The sequence below is a fragment of the Choloepus didactylus genome, chromosome 24 (genome assembly GCF_015220235.1).
Source record: "Choloepus didactylus isolate mChoDid1 chromosome 24, mChoDid1.pri, whole genome shotgun sequence".
In the NCBI taxonomy this organism is placed as follows: domain Eukaryota; kingdom Metazoa; phylum Chordata; class Mammalia; order Pilosa; family Megalonychidae; genus Choloepus; species Choloepus didactylus.
This window is the reverse complement of record NC_051330.1, coordinates 13,428,280-13,451,226: the sequence shown is the minus strand read 5'-3', so window position 1 is coordinate 13,451,226 and position 22,947 is coordinate 13,428,280. Positions and strand designations below refer to the sequence as shown.

The 22,947-nt window shown below is 36.5% G+C and overlaps 1 protein-coding gene across 6 annotated transcripts in view; it reads left to right on the top strand.

The window, feature by feature from the left end:
* The window catches only part of QKI (QKI, KH domain containing RNA binding), a 192,948-nt gene that overhangs the window by 139,630 nt on the left and 30,371 nt on the right, over positions 1-22,947 (top strand). For all 6 annotated transcript variants that reach the window (XR_005214107.1, XM_037817636.1, XM_037817634.1 and 3 more), the window contains exon 4: positions 5,817-5,960. Coding sequence is in view for 5 of the 6 variants with exons in the window: in XM_037817636.1 (XP_037673564.1) it covers positions 5,817-5,960 (144 nt within the window). In the remaining variant the exon portion in view is untranslated. The remainder of the gene's footprint in view (positions 1-5,816; positions 5,961-22,947) is intronic.

Here is a 22,947-nt window from a genome sequence, read left to right as displayed (position 1 = left end):
TATGCTATAATATTCTTAATTCCATGACCTCCTTTTTGTATTTTGAATTAAAAAGAAAATAGCATTCTTTACTACTTCTTTCAGTGATGCAGTATCTTCTTTTAACTCTGAAAATTTTTGAATTCTTTTCTTTGTGTTCTGTGGTTGCTTTCTTCAGGTTGTTTTTGTTTGATTGTTGGCTGGTCACACTCCCCGGAGAAGGATCTTCCAGTCTTCTGCCTCCAGTTCATGGGCCTGACTGCCCTCATTTTTGAGTGAGGAGCATGGGGAGAAGGCTAAAGGGCCTCATCCTTCAGTACATAATGTTCCCCTAAACAGGTTTTGGTTCCGTTCACTCCTTACTTCCTCCCACTCCCCAGCCCCATTCCTTGAACTGGCCCTCCTAATGCCCATTCCATTTTGAGTGAGGAGCATGGGGAGAAGGCTAAAGGGCCTCATCCTTCAGTACATAATGTTCCCCTAAACAGGTTTTGGTTCCATTCACTCCTTACTTCCTTCCACTCCCCAGCCCCATTCCTTGAACTGGCCCTCCTAATGCCCATTCCAGAAAGTGTTTTATGTTCTTTAGAGAATACTTTTTAGTCTTTTGCTAGATACTCAGCTGCTTGGGGAAAACAGATATGGGGGTCCAACTGCCTCTTCGCAAGAATTCACAGTCTTATCCCTACCTTTACCCCCACTTCCTTTGCTGCCAATTTCCTCAGCCTTTGGGATATTTAATGGTGAAAATCGGCTTCCTTCTCAGCATTCCTTACCCTCAGGTTCATCATTTTGCTTTTTGGGGTCTGCTTTCTGCCATCTGTTTTCCCGTTTCTAAATCTTTATTAAAAGTTTCTTTTCCCGTATTCTCCTTATGAGTTTGTGTATTTTTAAACTCTGTAATGTTTAGGAATTTTTTAGGAAGGAGTACATGGTTGCATTCATTTACCATCTTTGTCTGGAAGTTTTTCTGCTTTCAAGTGTTTCTAAAACTGTAAGCAAAACTGTTAGTTTGAAGCAAACTTTATGTTGTAATTTTTTCTTTTTGTATATTTAACTGGCATTTAAGTTGTTGAATTAATTTAAGAGAATATGCATTTGCCAAGGTGTTTTACAGCTAGTGGAAAATTATACTGCCTATCATACAAAATTCCTCTCAGAATACTCTGGCTTTTGTCTTCTCTATAAGTTTCTGTGGCAAGTCACTTTGATTTTAGCTTTTTTCTTAGGCATTTGTAAAATAGTTTGGATTAAAATTGTTCCTCGGGCTTTCTTTTGTCAGTTTATTTCTTTTGTTCTTTGAACATATTTCAGTATTTTAAAAAGTCTTTGCTTTGTCCCAGGTCTGGTTTTCCTTGTTGGTAGTTTCTAAGGCTTTATCCTGCTCCTTTGCATGGACCATCCTTTCTTGTTTCTTTGTTTTGTAATCTTTTTTTTTGCAGACAGGCATTTTGATATTTTAATGTGTTATCTCTGGAATTTAGACTACTGAGGCTTCTGTTTATTAAGCTTGCATCCAGCTAGTTGTGATACAGGTTTCCTTGAGTACCAGTAATTTACACAAAAAAGAAAATAAAACTACCTTTCCAGAGCTCTGCAGATTGATCTGTGCAAGTGGTCTCCTTCAGAGCTTATTCATACAATGAGTTTAGAATAGCCTGAGCCGGAAGGATAGGGACTCCCTAGTCTTTCTGCACATTTCTTGTCCTGGGCATGCGTATGGTTCTATGGATTCCACTGTTTACACAGATCTGAATGTCCCCCCTTTCCCAGGAAACTGCACTTTCTGCATGGTTCTGAGCACTATACTGAATGTCCACAGCCAGCAATCCTTTGCCCTAGGAGCTGCAGTTTGTTCTGCAGTGCTCTGTAGTAGAGCTCTGTGAGCTGCCTCTCCATGCAGGGCAAGTTCTGGAACAGTGAGCCTGTGATGAGTGTCCTGCTCAGTCCCTGAGGGTTTCTCTGCTCACTCTGGAGCCAGGACCTGGGACCTGCACTGGAAGTCCCTGCTGGATGCGGGGGCAGGGGGGCGGTCAACAGGGGTGCCTTGAGGAAGTTTCCCTACCGTCTTGAAGTTGCCCTTTTCTTGATTCAGTGTTTACCTTATTACTGCAATCCTTTTACTGTTTCCTGAAATTTTGAGAAAGAATGGTTTCTGCTAGTTCTTGCTGGTTGTTCAAAGCTTCTGTGGGGCCAGAGTGAGAGTTTCTCACTCTCACTCTACCACCTTGAACAAGGCATGGCCCCTGAGGATGTTTATATGCATTGGTGTCTGAAACAGCCATGAATATAATAACTTTTAATGTCTTTGCTAATTATAATGTCTGTCTGGTTTTGATTGATTTTTCTTCTCATTCTTATATGTGTCATTTTCCTTCTTTGCAGGCTTGATAATTTCTGATTGGATGCCAGATAGTGTGAATTTTACTTTGTTGAGCTGGATACGTTTGAATTCCTATAAATATTCTTGAACTTTGTTCTGGGACACACTTAAGCTAGTTGGAAACAGTTTGACCCTTTCAGGCCTTGCTTGTAAGATTTTTTAGGCATTGTTGGAACAGTGCTCAGCCTGGGTTTAATTATTCAGACCCCTGAGGCAGGCCCTTCTGTGTACTTTACCTAGTACCAGTGATCATGAAGTTTTTCAGTCCGGCCCTGTGTGAGTGCCAGGCACTTTTACCTCTAGTCCTTTCTGGCAGTTCTTTCCTTGGTCTCTGGTTGTGTTTCCTCACAAGTAGGCACCGTTGAGTGGTCAGTAGAATATTTGAGTGGGACCCTTTGCAGATCCTCTGGAGTTTTCGTTCTGTGCAGCTCTCTTCATTACTCTTTTCTGGGAGCTCTAGCTGTTTCAGTCTCCCTGATCTCTCAGCGTAGTCTCTGTAGCGCTGCAGCTCAGGAAGCCAGCCAGGCTGTTTGCCTGCACACCTCTGCCTGGGCTGAGAGTTCCCAGGCCAGTAAGCACAGTGCCACCACATTGGCTTAGTTGCTGGGTGTCCAGTATCTGGAAAATTGTTATTTCATATATTTTCCAGTTTTTTTGGTTGTTTCAGGCAGGAGGGTAAATATGATTCCTGTTATTTTTTCTTGGCTGGGAGCAGAAGTCATACACACACACACACACCCCAAACACTTTTAGGTTCTCCAAATAATACAGCTAACTTTTTTAGGTCTGTATACAAAAAATAAACTGGAAGGAAAATATTGTCAAAATTTTCAACATAAAAATTAAAATATGGTTTTGAAAACTGATTTTTCTTGCCACAGTAGAGGTATGTGTGTACATTTTATATCCTTTGGCATAAATATAACCCTTAGGTTTCCAGTCTTTCTTGATTCATTATGTCCTTGGTTTCTCAGTTTTTCATGGTTCCCCAGGCCACGAGAAATGCCTAGTAATTGTTACATTTACTAAGTCGTTACCTTAAAACAACTTAGTATTTATATCGTAACAACTTGGTATTCATTTTTCAAAACAGCATACCTAAATTGAAAGAAAAATTACATTTTTATTTTATTCTTAAATAACCTCAGTTATTTATTAATTGGATTTATTTTCTGGCATTTATTTATTAATGGGATTTGTGTTCCTGTTGGGCACTCCACAACTTCTCAGACCTTGGAATTAGATCAGATACTACCACCCTTTCTTACTGTTCCGCATTGATTTGTGCATGGACTTGCCTTTTATTATGGCAATTGCTGAATACCTAGCTTTGCAAAGATACGGTATTATGGAAAGGAATATATCGTGATCTAATTTTGAAACAGTCAAATATTTTGAGCTAGCGGTCTGCATGGTATCTGACAGACATTTTTTTTTTGTATTTTTTTTAATTCAATTTTAAAAAATAAAAGTATAAAAGAACACCCAGATCACCTCCCCTCCCCCACCCATTTTTTCATTTAGTTTTTTGTCCCCATTTTTCTACTCATGCATCCATACACTGTATAAAGGGAGTGTGATCCACAAAGCTTTCACAATCACACTGTCACCCCTTGTAAGCTACATTGCTGTACAGTTAATTGTCTTCAAGAGTCAAGGCTACTGGGTTGCAGTTTGATAGTTTAAAGTATTTACTTCTAGCTATTCCACTGCATTAAAACCAAAAAGGGTCATCTATATAGCGCGTAAGAACTCCCACCAGAGTGACCTCCCGGCTCCATTTGGAATCTCTCGGCCACTGAAACTGTTTCGTTTCGTTTTGCATCCCCCTTTTGGTCAAGAAGATGTTCTCAATCCCACAATGCCGAGTCCAGATTCATCCCTGGGAGTCATATCCTGCTTTGCCAGGGAGATTTACACTCCGGGGAGTCAAGTCCAACGTAGGGGGAGGGCAGTGAAATCACCTGCCGAGTTGGCTTAGCTAGAGAGACAGGGCCACATCTGAACAACAAAGAGGTACTCAGGGGGAGACTCTTAGGCACAATTAAAAGCAGGTTTAGCCTCTCCTTTGCAGTAAGGAGCTTCATAAGGGCAAGTCCTATGATAGAGGGCTTGGCATACCAAGCCGTCAGTCCTCAATGTTTGGCATACATTTTTGCTATGCTTCCCTTGAAATTTAAAATCTCCCACCATGAGTTCACTATTTGGGAACACAGAGTGGGAACCCATGAAGGATTGTGAGAAGTGCTTTGCCTGATTTCCCATTCCCCCTTAAAACACTTGGATGCATTTTTATATTAATGATATTAATTAGAAAATAAAGGCAGAGACATATACTTTACTGTTAGAATTTATTTCTACCCTTTTTGGATGAGTTTCATAGATTTTTTTCATAGCATAGCCTCTGCAAATATGTGAGTTGTAGCAGAGAGTTGTTAGTGCTCTTGCTCTAAAATTATTTATTATATAGTGTTATTTTCTTTGATCAGAGCCTCATAATTTGGTAAATAATGACCTTTAAGATAGAGGTGCAGAGGTCCCACAGGAACAGGTCCTGTTTATTGTTTATCTTTGTTATGTTGCTCTGAGCCAAGTGCATTCATATGTGTTATATCTGAAACTTGAAACAAGAAGCAAGGAGTGGTCTGAAATTATATCTTAGGTGAAAGGGAAATGTGGCACACTGTACTGTAGCTAGAGAAGGCTTCTAACATGGGGCTGTCTCTTACTAGGTGATTTCAAGACATCAAAGAAATGAAACTTTGGTGTTCTCAGTTAAACGCTAGTGTTTGACTTGATGTCATTAAAGATTGGCCTTACAGTTCTGTTAAAAGTAAAGTCTGATGGAAATCAAGACTATTCTTTATTTCTTGTTGTGGTAATAATGAAATGTTTCCATAATTACTCACTACTTAAATTCTTAATACAAATGACATTTCTCTTCTACAGTAATAAAAAAGTATAAAACACATTTTCCTAATTGAGAGGACAGCCACTGTCTACGAAAAACAGTTGTGAAGGAGTGGAAAGATCTCTGCATTTGAGAATGAAAACTTGGGTTTAGCTCTTAAATTGACAACTTATTCATGTGTGACCTTTTCAAGTAACTTGCTTAACCTTGCTGAGCTTCCTGTTTACTTAATTATAAATAAAAAAGAAACAGTGACGTGCTTCTCAAGGTGTTTTCATGATAATGTGATCATTAGACCATGTATCAGTTCCTCAGTACATAGAGTCCAGGCATGTGATTGTCTTGCTTACTGTTTCATCCTCAGCATCTATTTCCACCTGTAGTACTTGGAAAACATTTGTTAACTATCATTTTATGTTGTCTTCATAGCAAAATAAAGCATATATAGCAAATTGAATAATTTGCAACTGGTTAGTTTCAGGAAAGATGCACCCTCTCTTCAAAAAGAATAATTTGTAATAGAGTACTTTGTAAATTTTTTAGGAGGAACAAAATAGAGGCAAGCCCAATTGGGAGCATCTAAATGAAGATTTACATGTACTAATCACTGTGGAAGATGCTCAGAACAGAGCAGAAATCAAACTGAAGAGGGCTGTTGAAGAAGTGAAGAAGTTACTGGTACCTGCAGTAAGTAATGATTCCGAATCTTAGATTTCAGTCCCACCCCTGCTTTGTCAGTTTAATTTTGAATTCTTGTAATGGTTATGCTAATAAAAAATAGGTTATTATTTATTGGGAATTTTATTTAACCACAAAATTTTTAAAATGCTATATAATATTTAACATAGTATAATATACAAACATCAACATTGCTTAAATCCTTAACTGGGAAAGTATGTTGATTTTTTGTGAAGAAGGTGCTGTGGAGGGTGGGGGGATGTGTGCAAACTTAATTAATGGCCTGCTTTTCAAAAGCAGTATTAAACTTTAGAATCATGCTACTTTAAGGGAAGAAGATAGGCACATCATTATCAGTAGGTGATGAAATATGCTTGCTTATTTGCTTTTTTTTTTTTTTTTTTTGGCCATTTCGTATTATAAGCAAGTAATTAATATACAGATGTTGGGCGAGGCTGTGTTAGTAGGAGCACATTATTGAGTTGCCTACATGTACCAAGTACTTTTTGTGACATGTCATTGTCTCTTACAGAAAGATGAATGTTCTGTAGTGAACTTCTCCCACGATAGGAGCTGTTGCTAATGTCCTAGGCACCATTCTGATTTTCTGATTACTTTTCACAATTTAATCCATTTAATATTATTTCTAAGATAATAAAGACTGTTGACGTTCATATTTAAGGACAAAGGATCTTAGATAAGGCTTTGGAAGTGATTTTGGAGGGTGACATCTCATAGGAAATTATCCCAAACTTACTTGTATTCTCATCCCTCCCTCCCACTCTCTTTCCCCATCTCCCCTTTTCTGCTCCCCTCCCTTGGGTATTGTCCTCATTGTTACAGAGCCCTTTAGTAACTTGAGAAATGATGACTGAACTATTCCAGAGTATAATCTTTTTCAGTGGGAAGTGGAAAATAAGTTCTTGCTTTTCTAAGTCATTATTAAAATATTTTTCTTATATAACTAAAAATATGTGGAAATGCAAATCCTAACTTGCTATAGGAAAAACTGGGATAACTGTTAGTATTCTGCCCAACAAAATTTATTGAATTTACATAAATGAGTATGTTGCCTACTGTTCTTGATTCCCGAGATACTCTGTTCTATAAGTAAACTCACATGTCATAAACATTTTCCATTTCCAACATCTTCCAAGAAAAGACTCACCTCTAAATTCTGTTCAAAAGGTCTTATAAGGAATATAAACAAATATTAAATATAAACTATAATCTGTATACACGATTAAATCATATAATCTTTCTCTTTCTTTTCTTTAATAATTGTGCTGTATTGAAAAACTATATGGAAAGAGGAATTTTGTAAGCATGCTCACTGTTAGTCCCATGATCAGAAAACGTTAATATTAGACTTCCATTGCTGTGTGTAACCAGGAATATTCAGCTCATCTTATTCTCAGCAAATGAGTTAATATATAGCATGTTGAACAGTACGTAGTACTTAAAACTTTCTGACCTGTGAGATTGTTCTAATTGTTCTTCTATCCACCACTTTTGTTAAAGGTGTGTTAACCTGGGAAAGAGCATTATACTGTGTTAATAACTAGCCATAAGTGTTTCAAAAAGTTAGTTTTACTTCTGTTTCTCTTTTTAAAATGAGAGAGGTTTAGCAAATGACCCTTGAGGATCCTTTTGAATTTAAAGTCATTTGTCTTTGAGTATGAAAAAGTGACAGTGTCTAAAAAATGGCAGACACTTTCTAAAAATGTCATGTAATTTATATTTTAAAAGAAAACAGCACTTTCGATGATAAATAAATCTATATCCTATGGAAATACTTTTAGAATTGTTATTAAACAGGTAACAGTAATTTCAAATGATGCTCCTTGAAATGACTAGCCCTGAAGTAAAACTTTTTTAGAATTACAAATTGTAGATTAAAAATACTTTAACATATGGCTTCTAGTCATTTAACCTTACCGTAATTTCTTATTCCTATTCATTTAATTAAATATGTTTATTGTAACAACGTTATATCAGGGAATTTTTTTTTTAATTAAGCTGAACATTATTATACATTTTCAAATGATAATACCAAGATAAACAAACGCTTAAAAGAGAAAGTGTATTGTACTTGAGGATTCTGATAATTAACTTACTGTCTATAGCAACAGTTGCCCATGTGTAGGCTTGGCCAGGAGAAAAATGTTTAATTTGGATTTTTATACAGTGGCATTTATAGTAACAAATGAAAAAGATGAGTAAGCCCTTTTTTCACTTTTTTTTCACTAAAGCATGTAACACTTGAGTATTACATCATGGAGATTTTGTGTCTCTTATTCAGTGTCATTCTCTTTCAAAACTTAAATTGCCAGGACCAAGGAACTTGTTTATAGTGGTTCTGGGAGATCTTTATTACAGAATAACTTAATCACTTTATCCTGAATTTTGATGTTTTTGCTGGTCTATAGAAATGGAAGTAAACATTTCAGATTCTGGAATGAGGGGTGGCTAATTGGAGAAAGGAAAGACTTACTCCTAAAAGTACCCACTGGCTATTTTTCTGATTTTGCCTAAGTTTAAATTTATTGCACATTGTATTTCACTGCTCTACTTGTTGAGAAACACTGATGTGTAGTTGGTGATCATTTATTGTTCCTACTGTCAGTGGATTAAGAGAGTTGCATGTAACTTGAACCCATCTTCTATTCTATTAGACTAATCACTCCATAATTCTACCTAACAGATGTGATTGTGTTCTTTTATAATGTTTTATTGTATATTGAAATAGGTACTCTAGAAAATACAGAAAAATATAAAGAAAACTAGTCACTTGATTGCTAGTACCCATTGATGATTATCAATATTAATATTTCTTACTAGCCTGTTTTCTAAAGACATTTTTAAAAAAACTAGAATAATTTTATTTCTTAGTTATGCATGTATTTTACTGGTTGCATGTATTATATTCCGTAACGGTAAGGATGTGCTACTTCTTATTTCACCATACGTTGTTAAGCATTTAGGATATTTTTTAACCTTTCTGTTATTAGTAGTGTTGTATATAACATCTTTGTAAGGAAGTATTGGATTGCCTTTATGAATATTTTAAGAAAAATTTCTAGAAGTAAAATTACCAACATTAAGGATGTGAGCATTTTTTAAGCATAGATTTACAGTTCCACCAACATTATATTAGGAGTACCATTTCAGTTTGCTTTTGCTTTTCTTTGGGAATTATAATTTGGAAAACCCATTGCTATTTTGATAAATTTTAAGCCGATATATAATTGTCTGAATTGATAACTTTTAGAGAATGTGAGAGCTTCAGACTTGCCCTTCTGACTCTCTGAAATTTATATTGCCTCTGAATTTGCTGTTTCTTATCCAGTTTTATATTCAACTGTCAGCGTTTTTCTTACTAGACTTATATGAGCTGTTTCAGAGGCATATATGTATGCCTAATGTTTTCCAAATTTATGTGTTTTAAAGCATATAAATATTTTAAACTTTTAGTCTAGTCTACTAAATATTTCCTTTATGATTTTGCCCATTGCTTGTATACTTTCCCCCTTCTGAGAACAAGTACAGGCAGACCTCGGGGATACTACAGGTTCTGTTCCAGACCACCGCAATAAAGTGAATATTGGATAAAGCGAGTCACAGGATTTTTTTGTTTTCCCAGTGCATATAACAGTTCTGTTTACACTATACTATAGTCTGTTAAGTGTGCGATAGCATTATATCTTAAAAAAAAAAAAGTGTACAAACAAAATGTTTTGTTGTTAAAACCTGCTAATCATCAGTTAGTTGTTACCTTTTTGCTTGTGAGGGTAAAAGGGTCTTGCCTCGATGTCACTGGCTGCTGACTGATCATGGAGGTGGTTGCTGAAGGTTGGGGTGGCTGTGGAAGTTTCTTAAAATAAGACAACAATGAAGTTTACTGCATTGACTGACTCTTCCTTTTACAAACAATGTCTCTGTGGCATGTGATGCTGTTTTAATAGCATTTTACCTGCAGTAGAACTTCTTTCTAAATTGGAGTCATTTGTCTCTGACTCCGCAGCTGCTTTATCAACTAAGTTGATGTAATATTCTAAATCCTTTGTTGTCCTTTCAAAATGTTCACCACATCTTCACCAGGAGTAGATTCCATCTTAGGAAACCACTTTCTTTGCTCATCCATGAGAAGGAACTCCTCATGTTTTCAGGTTTGATCGTGAGATTGCAGCAATTCAGTCCCATCGTCAGGCTCCCCTTCTTATTCTCGTTCTCTTGCTATTTCCACCACATCTGCAGTTACTTCCTCCATTGAAGTCATGAATCCCTCAAAGTCATGTTCTTAATGGCATCTTGAATGGTGAATCCTTTCCAGAAGGTTTTCAGTTTACTTTGCCCAGATCCATCAGAGGAATCACTATTTGTGGCAGCTGTAGCCTTATGAAATGAATTTCTTCAATAATAAGATTTGAAAGTAGAAATGTCTCCTTGATCCGTGGGCTACAGGATGGAAGTTGTATGAACAATCATGAAAACAACATTTCCTCCCATTGTACATCTCCATCAGAGCTTGGGTGACCAGGTGCATTGTCAGTGAGTATAGTATTGTAAAAGGAATCTTTTTTTCTGAGCAGTAGTTCTCAACAGTGAGATTAAAGTGTTGTGAACAGTGGGCTTAAAATGATCAGGAAACCATATTGTAAACAGATGTGCTGTCATCCAGACTTGGTTGTTCCATTTATAGAGAACAGGCAGAGTAGAGTTAGCATAATTCTTAAGGGTGCTAGGATTTTTGGACTGGTAGACGAGCTTTGACTTCAGCGGAAAGTCACCAAGGGCATTAGCCCCTAACAAGAAAGTCAGCCTGTCCTTTGAAGCTTTGAAGCCAGGCACTGGCTAGAGAGGAGAACTCTATAGCTATGAAAGTCCTAGATGGCATCTTCTTCCAACAGAAGTTGTTTTGTCTACATTGAAAATCTGTTGTTTAGTGTAGCCACCTTCATCAGTGATCTTAGTTAGATCTTCTGGATAACTTGCTGCAGCTTCTACATCAGCTCTTGTTGGTTCATCTTGAGCTTTTATGTTATAGAGACTGCTTCTTTGCTTAAACCATATGAACTAACCCCTGCTAGCTTCCGGCTTTAATTCTACAGTTTCCTCACCTCTCTCAGCCTTCATAGCATTTAAGAGAGTTAGGGCGTTGTTCTGGATTAGGGCTTTGGCTTTAGAGAATATTGTGCCTGGTTTGATCTTCTGTCCAGACCTTTAAAACTTTGTCTATCAGCAGTAAGGCTGTTTTGCTTTCTTAATCATTCGTATGTTCACTGGAGTAGCACTTTTAATTTCCTTCAAGAACTTTTCCTTTGCATTCACAAATTGGCAGTTTGGCACAAGAGGCCTTGATTTCAGCCTGTCTCAGCTTTCAACATGCCTTCCTTACTAAGCTTAATCATTTCTAGCTTTAGATTTAAAGTGAGAGACATGCGACTCTTCCTTTCTTTTCCTTTCACTTGGACACTTAGAGGCCATCATAGGGTTATTAATTTCTCTAATTTTGATATTGTTGAGTGTCAGGGAATAGAGGAAGAGAGAGATGGGGGGAAAAGGCCAGAGAGAGGAGCAGTCAGAACACATGCAACATTTATTAAGTTTACTCTCTTAAATGATTATAGCTCATGGTTCCCCAAAGCAATTACACTTGCCACTTCAAAGATCCCAGATTACCGAAACAGATATAATAATAACGGAAAAGTTTGAAATATTTAGAGAGCTACCAAAATGTGACACACGCTGTTGGAAAAATGGCACAATTGACTTTCTCTTTGCAGGATTCCACAAACCTTCAGTTTGTAAGGAACACAATAGTTGCAAAGCACAATAAAGCAAAGCATGATAAACAGCTGTAGGTTTTTCCCGTATATTTTCCCCTTATATTTTCTTGTAGAGTTCTATATTTAGTGCTTTGATCCATCTGAAGTCAGTGTCAGTATAGAATATAGGGTGGGCATGCTACATTTGTAATTTCTATTTTGTTTACTAAACCATTTATTCACTGTACAATGTATCCCTCATTCCTACTCGCTCCTCTCTTAAGATTTGGACAAATTATTTTCCTCTGTCTCCTTCCTTTCCTCCTGGGTTCCTGGCCTAGATATTATTTCTGGGTTCTCTTCTTATTTCCTTGAACAAAAGCTCCATACCCTGGCTTTTTAGTTAATTCTTTCCTTTGTCTGAAAACTTAATAAATGGTCAAATGAACATATACTTTGCTACATATGTAAAACAAGAAGAAAAACTTTTAAGCATTTACAAGAGAGGTACGACTTTAGGGTATTTGTTTCTTTCAGAGATTTTCTGAGAAGGTGGTAGACAATGAACCAGGTTTCAAAAAATAGAGGAAAAGATACGCTTGAGTGCCATATCACTTTAATTTTTACTTTCTCCTAGCCTCAAAACCTTGGGCTTATAAATTCCCATTGTTTAAACCAGCGTATCACAAGATATTTACTTGAGCACCCAAGAAAACTAAAACAGCCACATTAAGGAATTTTGTTCTCTTTTCTCAGAGAAAGAGGAACCATTGAAAGGGTTTTAAGCCAAGAATGGCATGAACAGGGTACAATGTAAAGATGGGTTTGAGGGGCCCAAATCTAAAAGTAGGGACCTACCTTTTTGAATTACAGGATATGTGAAGGGTTATAATGGCAGATAAAATTGGAAAGGCAGGTTGTCAACGGCCAGATTATTTTAGGATTTTTCATGCTAGACGAGAGAGATTGAACTTTATTCTGTGGAATGCAAACTTTTTGATCAGAGGGAAAATGCAGAGTTGTGGCTTTTTAGGAGGATTATACCAGCAATAAAGTCTGTAATTTAGAATGTAAGAGAGAATGGCAGTGGTGAGAGAGAAATATGGGAGAGAGTTGCATCTGATTAGATGTGGGCACTCAAGAGGAAGAACAACTCAGTATGATTCTGAGATTTCAAGCCTTGGTTATTAGGAAAAAAATGATTGTGCCGTTAACAAAAATAGAGAAGTGTGAAAGTGAAAACAGTAAGTTTATGAGGAAATATTGAGAGAAATATTCCCAACCTTAGGGTGGACTTTTAGAAACATGTTGAAAGCTGTAGGTTCTCTGCTCAGAATAAACAGATATAAATAAATCTACAAATTTTGCGTTAATTTCAAAGCATTTATGGACCATGAATCCCCACATCCCTGGATGCACTGATTAAGATTGAGGCTGTAGCCCAGATTAAACACCCCTGGTCTATGGGCCCCCCAAAAAGGTGCTTTTCAGTGAAGGGCTGTATGTTGAGAAGATTGAGAGCCATTTCCCAGCCTTTAGGAAAAGCTATATTTAAATCTCTAGTATAGAGTTTTAGTACTCACCCTTAGCTTCTTCACCTCTCCTAGGCATACAAAAAGGTTTCTCTTTTTCCCAATTTCCTTGCTGCTATGATGGTTGTGAGTAGAAGTGGTACTTCTAGGCCGAAGCATTTAGTTGACAGTGCAAGGTGCCACCCTCGAATTGAGTTGAGAATTGCAGAAAAGAATCATTGCCCTGACTCAGTGAAATTTGACTGAGGGGGTATCAAAATCATAGTAGCAAAGAAAACATACTTTTTAGTAGCGTTTTTCTTTAACCTTGGAAAGCCCCTCCAGTGAGCCGCCAGTAGGCTCTTTCTAATTTTACCTTTGTATTACATGAAAAAGTTTGAATATTTTCTGTGGTTTCCATGTCTCAGAATTCACCTTGAGAATAGTGATGATCAGAATTTGGTTCTCTTGACCAACTATTTTAGTAGCAGCTACTTACTTAAGTGTGGGTTAGCAGCAGTACAGGTTTTCTGGGTTTGAAATTGTTAGTTGCGCTTTTCCTGTCTCTTCAATATATTCTATTAGGCAGGTTGGAATTTCCAAAAAAAAAAGCACACACCAATTTCAGTCAGGTTTACCTCCTACATCACTCTTAAGTCTGCTCACTTTTTTTCACTCCCTTTCCCATTACCCTAATTTAAGCCATGGTTATCTTTCTCAGACCACAACTGGTTGCCCTACTTTTAGTCTTGGGCCCCTTAAACCCATCTTTATGTTGCACCCTGTTCATGCCATTCTTGGCTTAAAAACCTTTCAGTGATTCCTCTTTCTCTGAGAAAAGAGAATAAAATTCCTTAATGTGGCTGTTTTAGTTTCCTTGGCTGCTCAAGCAAATACCTTGTGATAGGCTGGCTTAAACAATGGGAATTTATAAGCCCAGGGTTTTGAGGCTAGGAGAAGGTCAAAATTAAGGTGATGCTTTCTTCCAGAAGACTGGCATTCTGGGGCTGGCTGCTGGTGATCCTAGGTCCTGAGTTCTTGTGACACATGGCAATCCATGTGGTGGCTTCTCCTGGTCTGTTTCTGTTGAATTCCAGCTTCTTGCTTCCCCTGGCTTTCTCTCTATCTGAATTTCTATCTCCTTATAAAGGACTCCAGTACTAGGATTTAAGATTCATCCTGAGTGAGTTGGGCTGCACCTTAATCAAAGCAACCTCATAAAAAGGTCTGACTTACAATGGGTTCACACCGACAGAGATGGATTAAATTTATGAACATGTTTTTCTGGGGTATATAGTTCCAAACATTCCTCCATGATTTGCCATTGTTGATCTTTCAAGCTTCATTTTTCACTCTTCCCCATATCTAGAACACACGTATATATATGTACATATACAACAGCATACCCACAGATTTAGTCAGTCTGTATTTATTTGCATTTCTTGAAACTTCAATCTTTTCCTTGCCTCTGAACATTTATAGTTATTCGACAAATGTTTACTCTGTGCTCACTGTAGGTTAGAACCGACAGAGATGGATTAAATTTATGCACATGTTTTTCTGGGGTATATAGTTCCAAACATTCCTCCATGATTTGCCATTGTTGATCTTTCAAGCTTCATTTTTCACTCTTCCCCATATCTAGAACACACGTATATATATGTACATATACAACAGCATATCCACAGATTTAGTCAGTCTGTATTTATTTGCATTTCTTGAAACTTCAATCTTTTCCTTGCCTCTGAACATTTATAGTTATTCGACAAATGTTTACTCTGTGCTCACTGTAGGTTAGACAAGATGTGCACTGTTGAGGAGAGAGAGAGAATATAGCTGACTGACAAAGTGCCTGCTAGCATGGAACTCACATTCTGGTGATGGTGGTGGTGGTTGTGGTTGTGGTTTTGATGGGTTAGGTAATTGACAGTAAGCAGAAGCAGACATAAGCTACATTAGGTTGTAATAAAGTGCTGTGAAAGAAAATAAAGCAGGGCAAAGGGATAAGGGAATGATGAAGTAGGAGAATAGTATTTTACATAGAATGATCAGAGAAGGCCACTGGAAAGGTGACATTTGAAAAAACAACCACACTGAAATGTGGCACTATCATTAGGATATCCCAGGAGTTTTCTAAGCAAAGAGAACAGTACCTGCAGTGGCCCTGATTCATGTTTGAAGGACACCAAGGAGCCAATGTGGAGCTTAGTGAACAACAAGGGTGGTGGTGACAGATAAGGTCAGAGAGCAGGGAGGGGGGATAGCAGATTATGTAGGCCTAGATAAGGAATAGTGGATTTTAGCCTGAGGTGTGAGAAGCTTTGGGAGGCTTTTGAGGAGAAGAATGATGTAATCTCTTATATTTCAAGGAATCATTGTGGCTGCTGGGCTGAAAATAGACCTTGAGGGTGATGGTGAAAACAGATGCCACTCAGGAAGCACTTGTAGTTCATGTAAAAGATGACAGTGACTTGGGGTAGTGTTGAAGGTGGTGAGAGGAGGTCAGATTATGGATTTATGTTGAAGGTAAAGTAGATGGGAATTTTGATGGGTTGGGTATGATATATGATGACTTCATGGTATTTACCCTGAGTACCGGAGTTGTCTTTTATTTACACTGTTGGAGGAGTAGGTAAAGGAGGGAAGTTAAGAAATTGGGTTTGGAAGTGTAAAAGTTGAGATGCCTCTTAGATATCAAACCTTGAGTGGGCATTTTGGTTATAACAATCAGGAGTTAGGTGAGAAGATTGGACTAGAATATATACATTTTGGAGTCATCTTCATATCAAAGTATTTAGAGCATGGAACTGGATAATATCACCTAGAAATTGGATATGGGTAGAGAGGAGAAGTGGTTGGAAGGCTGAGCTCTGAATTCCTTCAAGGTATAGAGATCAGGAAGAAGACAGTCCAGCAAAGGAGACCCAGGAGGAGGGCCCACTGTTTGAGGTTGGAGGAAAACCAATAGAGCGTGAAGTCTGGGAGGCCAAGTGAAGAAGTTTTTCATGGAGGAGTGTGTGATGAGTTTTGTTGCTGTAGATGGTTCAGTTAAGATAAGAATGGGGAATTAACCATTTGATTTGACAAGTAGTGATCAATGTTAAAAGTCCTGAGTGGCCTGAGATCAAGGAAGAATGTGTCAGGAGGAGAAGGATTTCATTATTTTTTTTGTCAGCGATCCTTCCTGTTCCTTGCCTCTGAATTATGCCATTGGTTTGCCCTTGATCTTATCCTCTACCCCTCTTTAGCCAGGCACTCCCATGGTTGTCCTTGGACCTTTTCTTACCAAGCAGTGCACCTTTCCAAACATATAGTAGCAGAATGTCCAGCAATGGTCATTTCCCTTCTCTTTTAGTGAGGAGATGCTGAGTTATTTTCCTGAGCAGAATTAATCAACTTGTGCATTTATACTTGTAGGATAAATCTCTTGAAGTAGAATTACTAGATTAAAGGATAAGTGCATTTTAAATTTAAAATTTCTAAGTTGCTTTCCAGAAAATTTGTACAAATTTACAGTCCTGGTAGTATTGATTGAAAATGCCTATTTCCCAGTGCAGTCTCAAACACTGGGTATTTTCAGATTTATAATCTTGTTCTCCTAATAGATTTTTTAAAAGAGCTCTTTCAATTCCAAAAATTTGAATGAAACAATTCTCACATCTTATATTTGTTAAAGAGATGTGTGGTGTTACCTATTTTGTAATGTAAAAACTATTTTTATCTATACATATCATAAACAGGTATACAATCTCTAATTGCATGTTGTTTCTATGAAACAAATTGCAGCTGAAGTCTGAAATTGTCACTGTATCATTTCAGTATAAATGTTTCTTGCCTTACTAGATAGAATAGGTTCTTTTTTGGAAGGATATAGAAAGATAATAGTGTGTATCTTTAATGGTTTTGTGCTTGTTTTGTTTAATGTTCTCTAGCAAAAGATCTAGTCCTGGCTGGGGATGGGAGAATAGAGAGGAGTAGACTTTTTTCCTTGATAATAAAATTTCATAATTAAATGTAATACAGTTTCTGTTTTGTATTTTGGTATCTGCTGATTTTTATTTTATTTTATTTTATTTTATTTTTACTTAGAGCAGTTGTAGGTTTACAGAATTCTGCAGAAAATATAGAGTTCCTGTCCCTGCCATGTTCCCCCATACTTTCCCCTATTGTTAACATTTTGCATTAGTATGATACCTTTGTTACGATTGAGGAAACAATATTATTATAATTGTACAGTTGTACAGTACTATGGTTTTGTTTTTTCCTGGTAACTCAGAAAAAACATGAAATTTCCCGTTTCATTCACTTTCCACATGCACCGTTCTGATGCCGATTTTTAAGGTTCATGTGTCTGGGTAAAGGTTGTATCTACACTCCTGTGACAAGGTTCTTGGACATTTTTAATAATTTTGATGATTTGAATGTGTCCCCATTAATTCACATAACGCTGCTAATTAGCTCAATGTTTAGTAAATCAATTCAAACACTTTAAATTCATTTTTGAGTTACAAAATAGCCTTATGAATTAGGTTCTTTTCCCCTCATTTTACCAAGAAACAAACAGAATCAGAGAAGCCTTAGCATTATTAGAACAATTGATAAAGTCATTATCCTGTCATTGTAGTTGTCCACCTCCCACCCCCGGAAGATAATTCAGTATTCTACTTTCACTGCAGAAGTAATAAATTTTGAGGTGTTCACAGTTAATTCATTGGTAGAGTATAACAAGTAATATTTTACCTAGGGAACTTTTTTTTTTCAATGCAATTTTATTGAGATATACTTACATACTATATAATATGTCCAAAGTATACAATCAGTGGCTCACAGTAATATCATATACTTGCACGTTCATCGCCACAGTTAATTCTCAGACATTTTCATTACTCCAAAATAAAGAAATAAAATATAAAAAAATAAAAAAGAACACCCAAACTATCCTACACCCTTTGTGGGCTCCCCCTCCCATTATTTATATATTTTTGTCATTATTTTACTACTCATTTGCCCATACACTGTGGTTAGAAGGGAGTGCCAGTCACCAGGTTTTTACTGTTACACAGTCACATGATAAAAGCTATATAGTTATACCGTTATCATCAAGAATCAAGTAGTCTGGATTATTGTTCAACAGATTCAGGTATTTCCTTCTAGCTATTCTAATACATCAGAAACTAAGAAAAGGAATATCTACATAAATGTGTAAGAATAACCTCCAGATGGACCTCGACTTTATTTGAGATCTCTCAGCCACTGAAGCTTTATTTTGTTTCATTGCTTTTCCCCCTTTTGGTCAAGATGGCCTTCTCAGTTGCGTGATGCCAGGGCCAGGCTCGTCTCCGGGAGTCCATCTGCAGAGTTGACTGAGAGAAGGAGGCCACATCTGAGCAACAAAAGAGGTTCTCTGGGGGTGACTTTTAGGCATAATTATTCATAGGCTTAGCTTCTCCTTTGCAGGCATAAGTTTCATAAAGGCAAGCCCCAAGATTGGGGGCTTGACTTATTAAATTGGGATTCCCTAATGCTTGCGGAAATATCAGGAATTCCTCAGGTGAGGAAGTTTAATATTTTCACATTTTTCTGCAGACCCTCAAGGGGACTTTGCAGATACTTTTATTTTCTGTCCAGAATACTCTGGGGTGTATCAGGTTGCATATTAACCTGTACAGAATAACAAGATCACATTTAGGGAACTTCTTTTGAAAATATTTTTAACATACTCTTAATAATTGACAGAATAAGAAGACAGAAATCAGTAAGACGATAGATCTGTACAACGTAATTAACAAATTTGGCCTAATTGGCAATTAATTGATAGTTAATATTCCATTGAGTAGATAGCGCACGGTTTGTTTATCAATTCACCTGTTGTGGTTTTAATTTTCATTTCCTTGAATACAGATGATGTTGAGCATCCTTTCATGTGCTTTTTGACCATTCATCTTCTTTTTACTGAGTTCTTGATGTATCTTGGGTATAAGTCCTTTGTCAGACAGATAATTTCTCCCAGTCTGTGGCTTGCCTTTTTGTTTTCGTATGTTTCTTTGTGTTTTTGTGGATCAATTTTAATTACAAATTCAGTGTTCTTGAAGTAAATATAAGGCTATTCAGGTTTTCTCATCTTTTGTGTTTTTCAGGGAATTTAACGTTGTCTTCTGTGTTGTCAGAAGTTTTGCATTAAGTTTGTAATATTCCCGTTTTAATTTTTAATTTCTGTAGGGTCTGTAATATTGTTCTCTCATTTGTGATGTTAATAATTTGTGACTTATCTATTTTTTTCTTGATCAGTCTATCTAGAACTCTGTCAATTTTATCCATGTTTTTGAAATATCCACTTCTGATTTCATTGATTTTCTTTATTTGTTCCTTTTCTATTTGATTGATTTCTGCTCTTACGCTTCCCTCTATGTTATTTGGATTTAATTTTATTTTCAAATGTCATATAGGTGAAAGCTTAAATTAGTAATTTGAGAGTTTTCTACTTCAGAGACCTTTTTTTGAAAGCTCTTAATTTCTTTTTGGTAATGCTTTAGCTGTATTCCACAAATATTGTTGTATTTTCATTACTGTTCAATTCAAAATATTTTATAATTTCCTTTGGAATTTGTTATTTGGCCATGGGTATTTCCAAATATTTGGAGCTTTTTTATTTATCTTATCTTATTGTCAGTTTGTGCTTCTTATATTTTGAAGTGTTTCATTAGAAGTGTTTCATTAGAAACATCTGTTTATTATTTTTGTACTACCTGGGTTTGAATTCTGATTCTTGCTAATTGAATGATCTTAAAACTTTATGCCCGAGTTTTCACATTTATAAAATCATGATAGTACCCACTTCATGTGTTGCTCTGAGGATTAAATGAGTTTTTAAAGGTAAATAACACCAAGAAAAGTACTTGGTCCATAGAAAGTGCTAGCTACTAGTATTACTGTTCTTTTTACTGTGCTTGGTTAAATGTTTTTGTAGTAAACATGTATCTGGAAGATGACCCACTGAGAAAATAACTTGTGATTTCACAGTGAAATGAAAATTGTGTGGTTTCTCTGCAATGGCAATTTGTACATGTTTTTACGAATTGATAATTTTCCTTTCATAAGAAATTTAAGCAAGGATAATGTCATCTCTTAATTCTGTTCTGGATAGAATATGAGCTTTAGTAGGGCCAGTCTCTGGTTACCAGTGAGAACCTAAAAGCAGAGCACCTAGAAGCAAAGCAAAATCTCATGCAAAAGCTTCTGGGTGCTCTGTTATGAGTTGGGGAGAAAGTAAAAGTGCTTCTTAGATTGCTGCCCCCCTTTGCATTCATTTGATAAACATGTGGACTCAGAAGAATTGTTCTCTGTAGAAAACAAGCTGCATTAAATAATTGGTATCCTTGCAAAAAAGTAAAGACCTCAGAATGTAAACAAAGAGAAAGTTTAAATTTTGTTTAAGTCTGAAAGAAATAAAGAGTGAAATCTTTTAATGATGCCAAACCCTATTTATGTAGGTGGGGAAGTGTGTGTGTGTGTGTGTGTGTGTGTGTGTGTGTGTGTGTGTAAATACCAAATTAGATTGCCCTTGGTGCCATCCATGAGAACACACCAGGGTGTTCATCTTTATAATGAATCAGTAGTTCATCCATTCGTTTATGAATTGCCAGATAAATGCATGCAGTATTTTTAAATGAGCATTAGTGGTTGCTTTTAAGGTGGAAGATTTATTAGTTTTTAAAATTTAAAGTAGGACAGTTTGTAGGTATTTGTGAATAGTTGCATTAAATAAGAAATGTGTTTAATTACTTTTTTGTGTGTTCTTTAATTTCAAAGAACAATTTGGTTGTCGCATTTCATACAAAGTTGTAAATAAATTTAGTCTTGCACTATATTTCCACATTTCATAGGAGTGATCCTAAGATAATAGGGAGTATTTTAGAGTAACTATAATGACGTGACAGAATGCTTTCTCAAGTTTGAAGCTCTCAGAGTCTAGTCTAAGGGCTACTGGGTGTCCCGAGACTCTTATACAGAGGTTCTGCAAAATCAAAACTATTTTCCTAATAATTCTAAGAATTGTCTTTTTCACTCTCATTCTCTCACTGCATATAGAGGAGTTTTCCAGAGGCTACCTAACATGTCATATTGAAATAGATTGACTCCAAAAGCAGATATGGAGAATCCAGCTAACTTCTGTTAGGCCAGACATTAAAAAGATTTGCACAAAAATAAAACTGTGACATTCTTCTTACTAAATGGTTTGTTTTGGAGAATGTAGTTACTTTTTATAAAACATATATATGCTAGCATATAATGGGCTTGTTTTAAAATATATTAATAAATACTAAAAATTCTCAACTTTAATATCAAACGTGGTAAATACAGGTAGATACGATCGACATAAAATACCTTAGGGGGGTCCTCAGAATAATAAGTAAGACTATAAAGTGGTCCTGAAACAAAAAAAAATTAAGAACTGATTTAATGGGGGTTCGTTATAAGGACTCCTTTGTCAGTAACTAATACAGAAATCTCATGGAAACCTAGGAAATGCTTCCCGGAGACTGGAACTCTGAACATTCCCGCAGCTTGTTTTTAATGAGCTGACATGTCTGGCCTCTGCTATAAGAAACTTACATTATAAAAAGGTGGTTAATTTAACTTGAAATAGTTTCTATTATATATACATATTTCTATTTCTAGTTGGCATACAAACACACAAATACTACACCTATCAGGGAGTTTGGAAAGACTTATAAAATATAGTTGCTCAATATATTCAAAACCCACATGACAGATGACACAGCAATAGCCGTGTGCCAAGCACTGTATAGAGGGACCAGTTAGTGTCAAAGGCAGTGTCATCAGGGTTCACAAGGGCTCGCAGAGGACGAAAGTGTTTTTAAGTAAGAAGACTTCTTCACATAGGTGGGTGAGTCTTGAGCTGGGACAAGATATCGACCTGATATGTAGAAAAGATACGTGTGTATGTGTTTTGGGGGTAGAGAATTTGTGCATTTCAGGTCATTAAAAGCAGTGACAAAGATGATAGGATTGTGCAAATTATAGTCAGGCACTGTCATTTAAATTCAACTAAATTTTGGTTTCCTTATTTGTAAAATCAGGCTATTGTATCCTTGCCATAGAGGGACTTTATGAAGGTAATTATTTAGTTATGTGGAAGTACATGGCACACTTTTTCCTCATTCCTCCTGTGGTGGTTTTTTTTTTTCCCCCCTCCTTTTTTTCTTTTTCCTCTGTATTATGTGGACTGGAGGACAGCGTTGGCCATGTCAATTGCAAGTTCAGTTCTTGGTCACAGGAGGCGCCATGCTGAAGAAAGAAATTATTTTCCCTATCTGCAAATTAGTCCACAGTCCCTTCAATATAGGCTTTTGCTCAAAGTAGGATAGTAAGCAAGAAACATTATGAAAACTTCTATTAACATTACTAAAAAAAAAAAAATCTTGTCATATATAAAAGTCTCTGTCTTTCTCACTCCCACACACACATTTTGGATTGCATCCATTGTCTTAGGTCTCAGATGGACCTAAGAATAATTAATCATTATTCCATTTAATTGGAAAATATTAAATGATAATATTTCTCATCATTAGCCAAGACTTTATATGGTTCATGTATCCTATGGTCTTTTCTAATAATCTCAGGGGAGGAAAAACACTTAAGACCAATGAGCTGTGGGGGAATATTGTGTGGGACTCTGCTGAGAAGGTAGAGGTG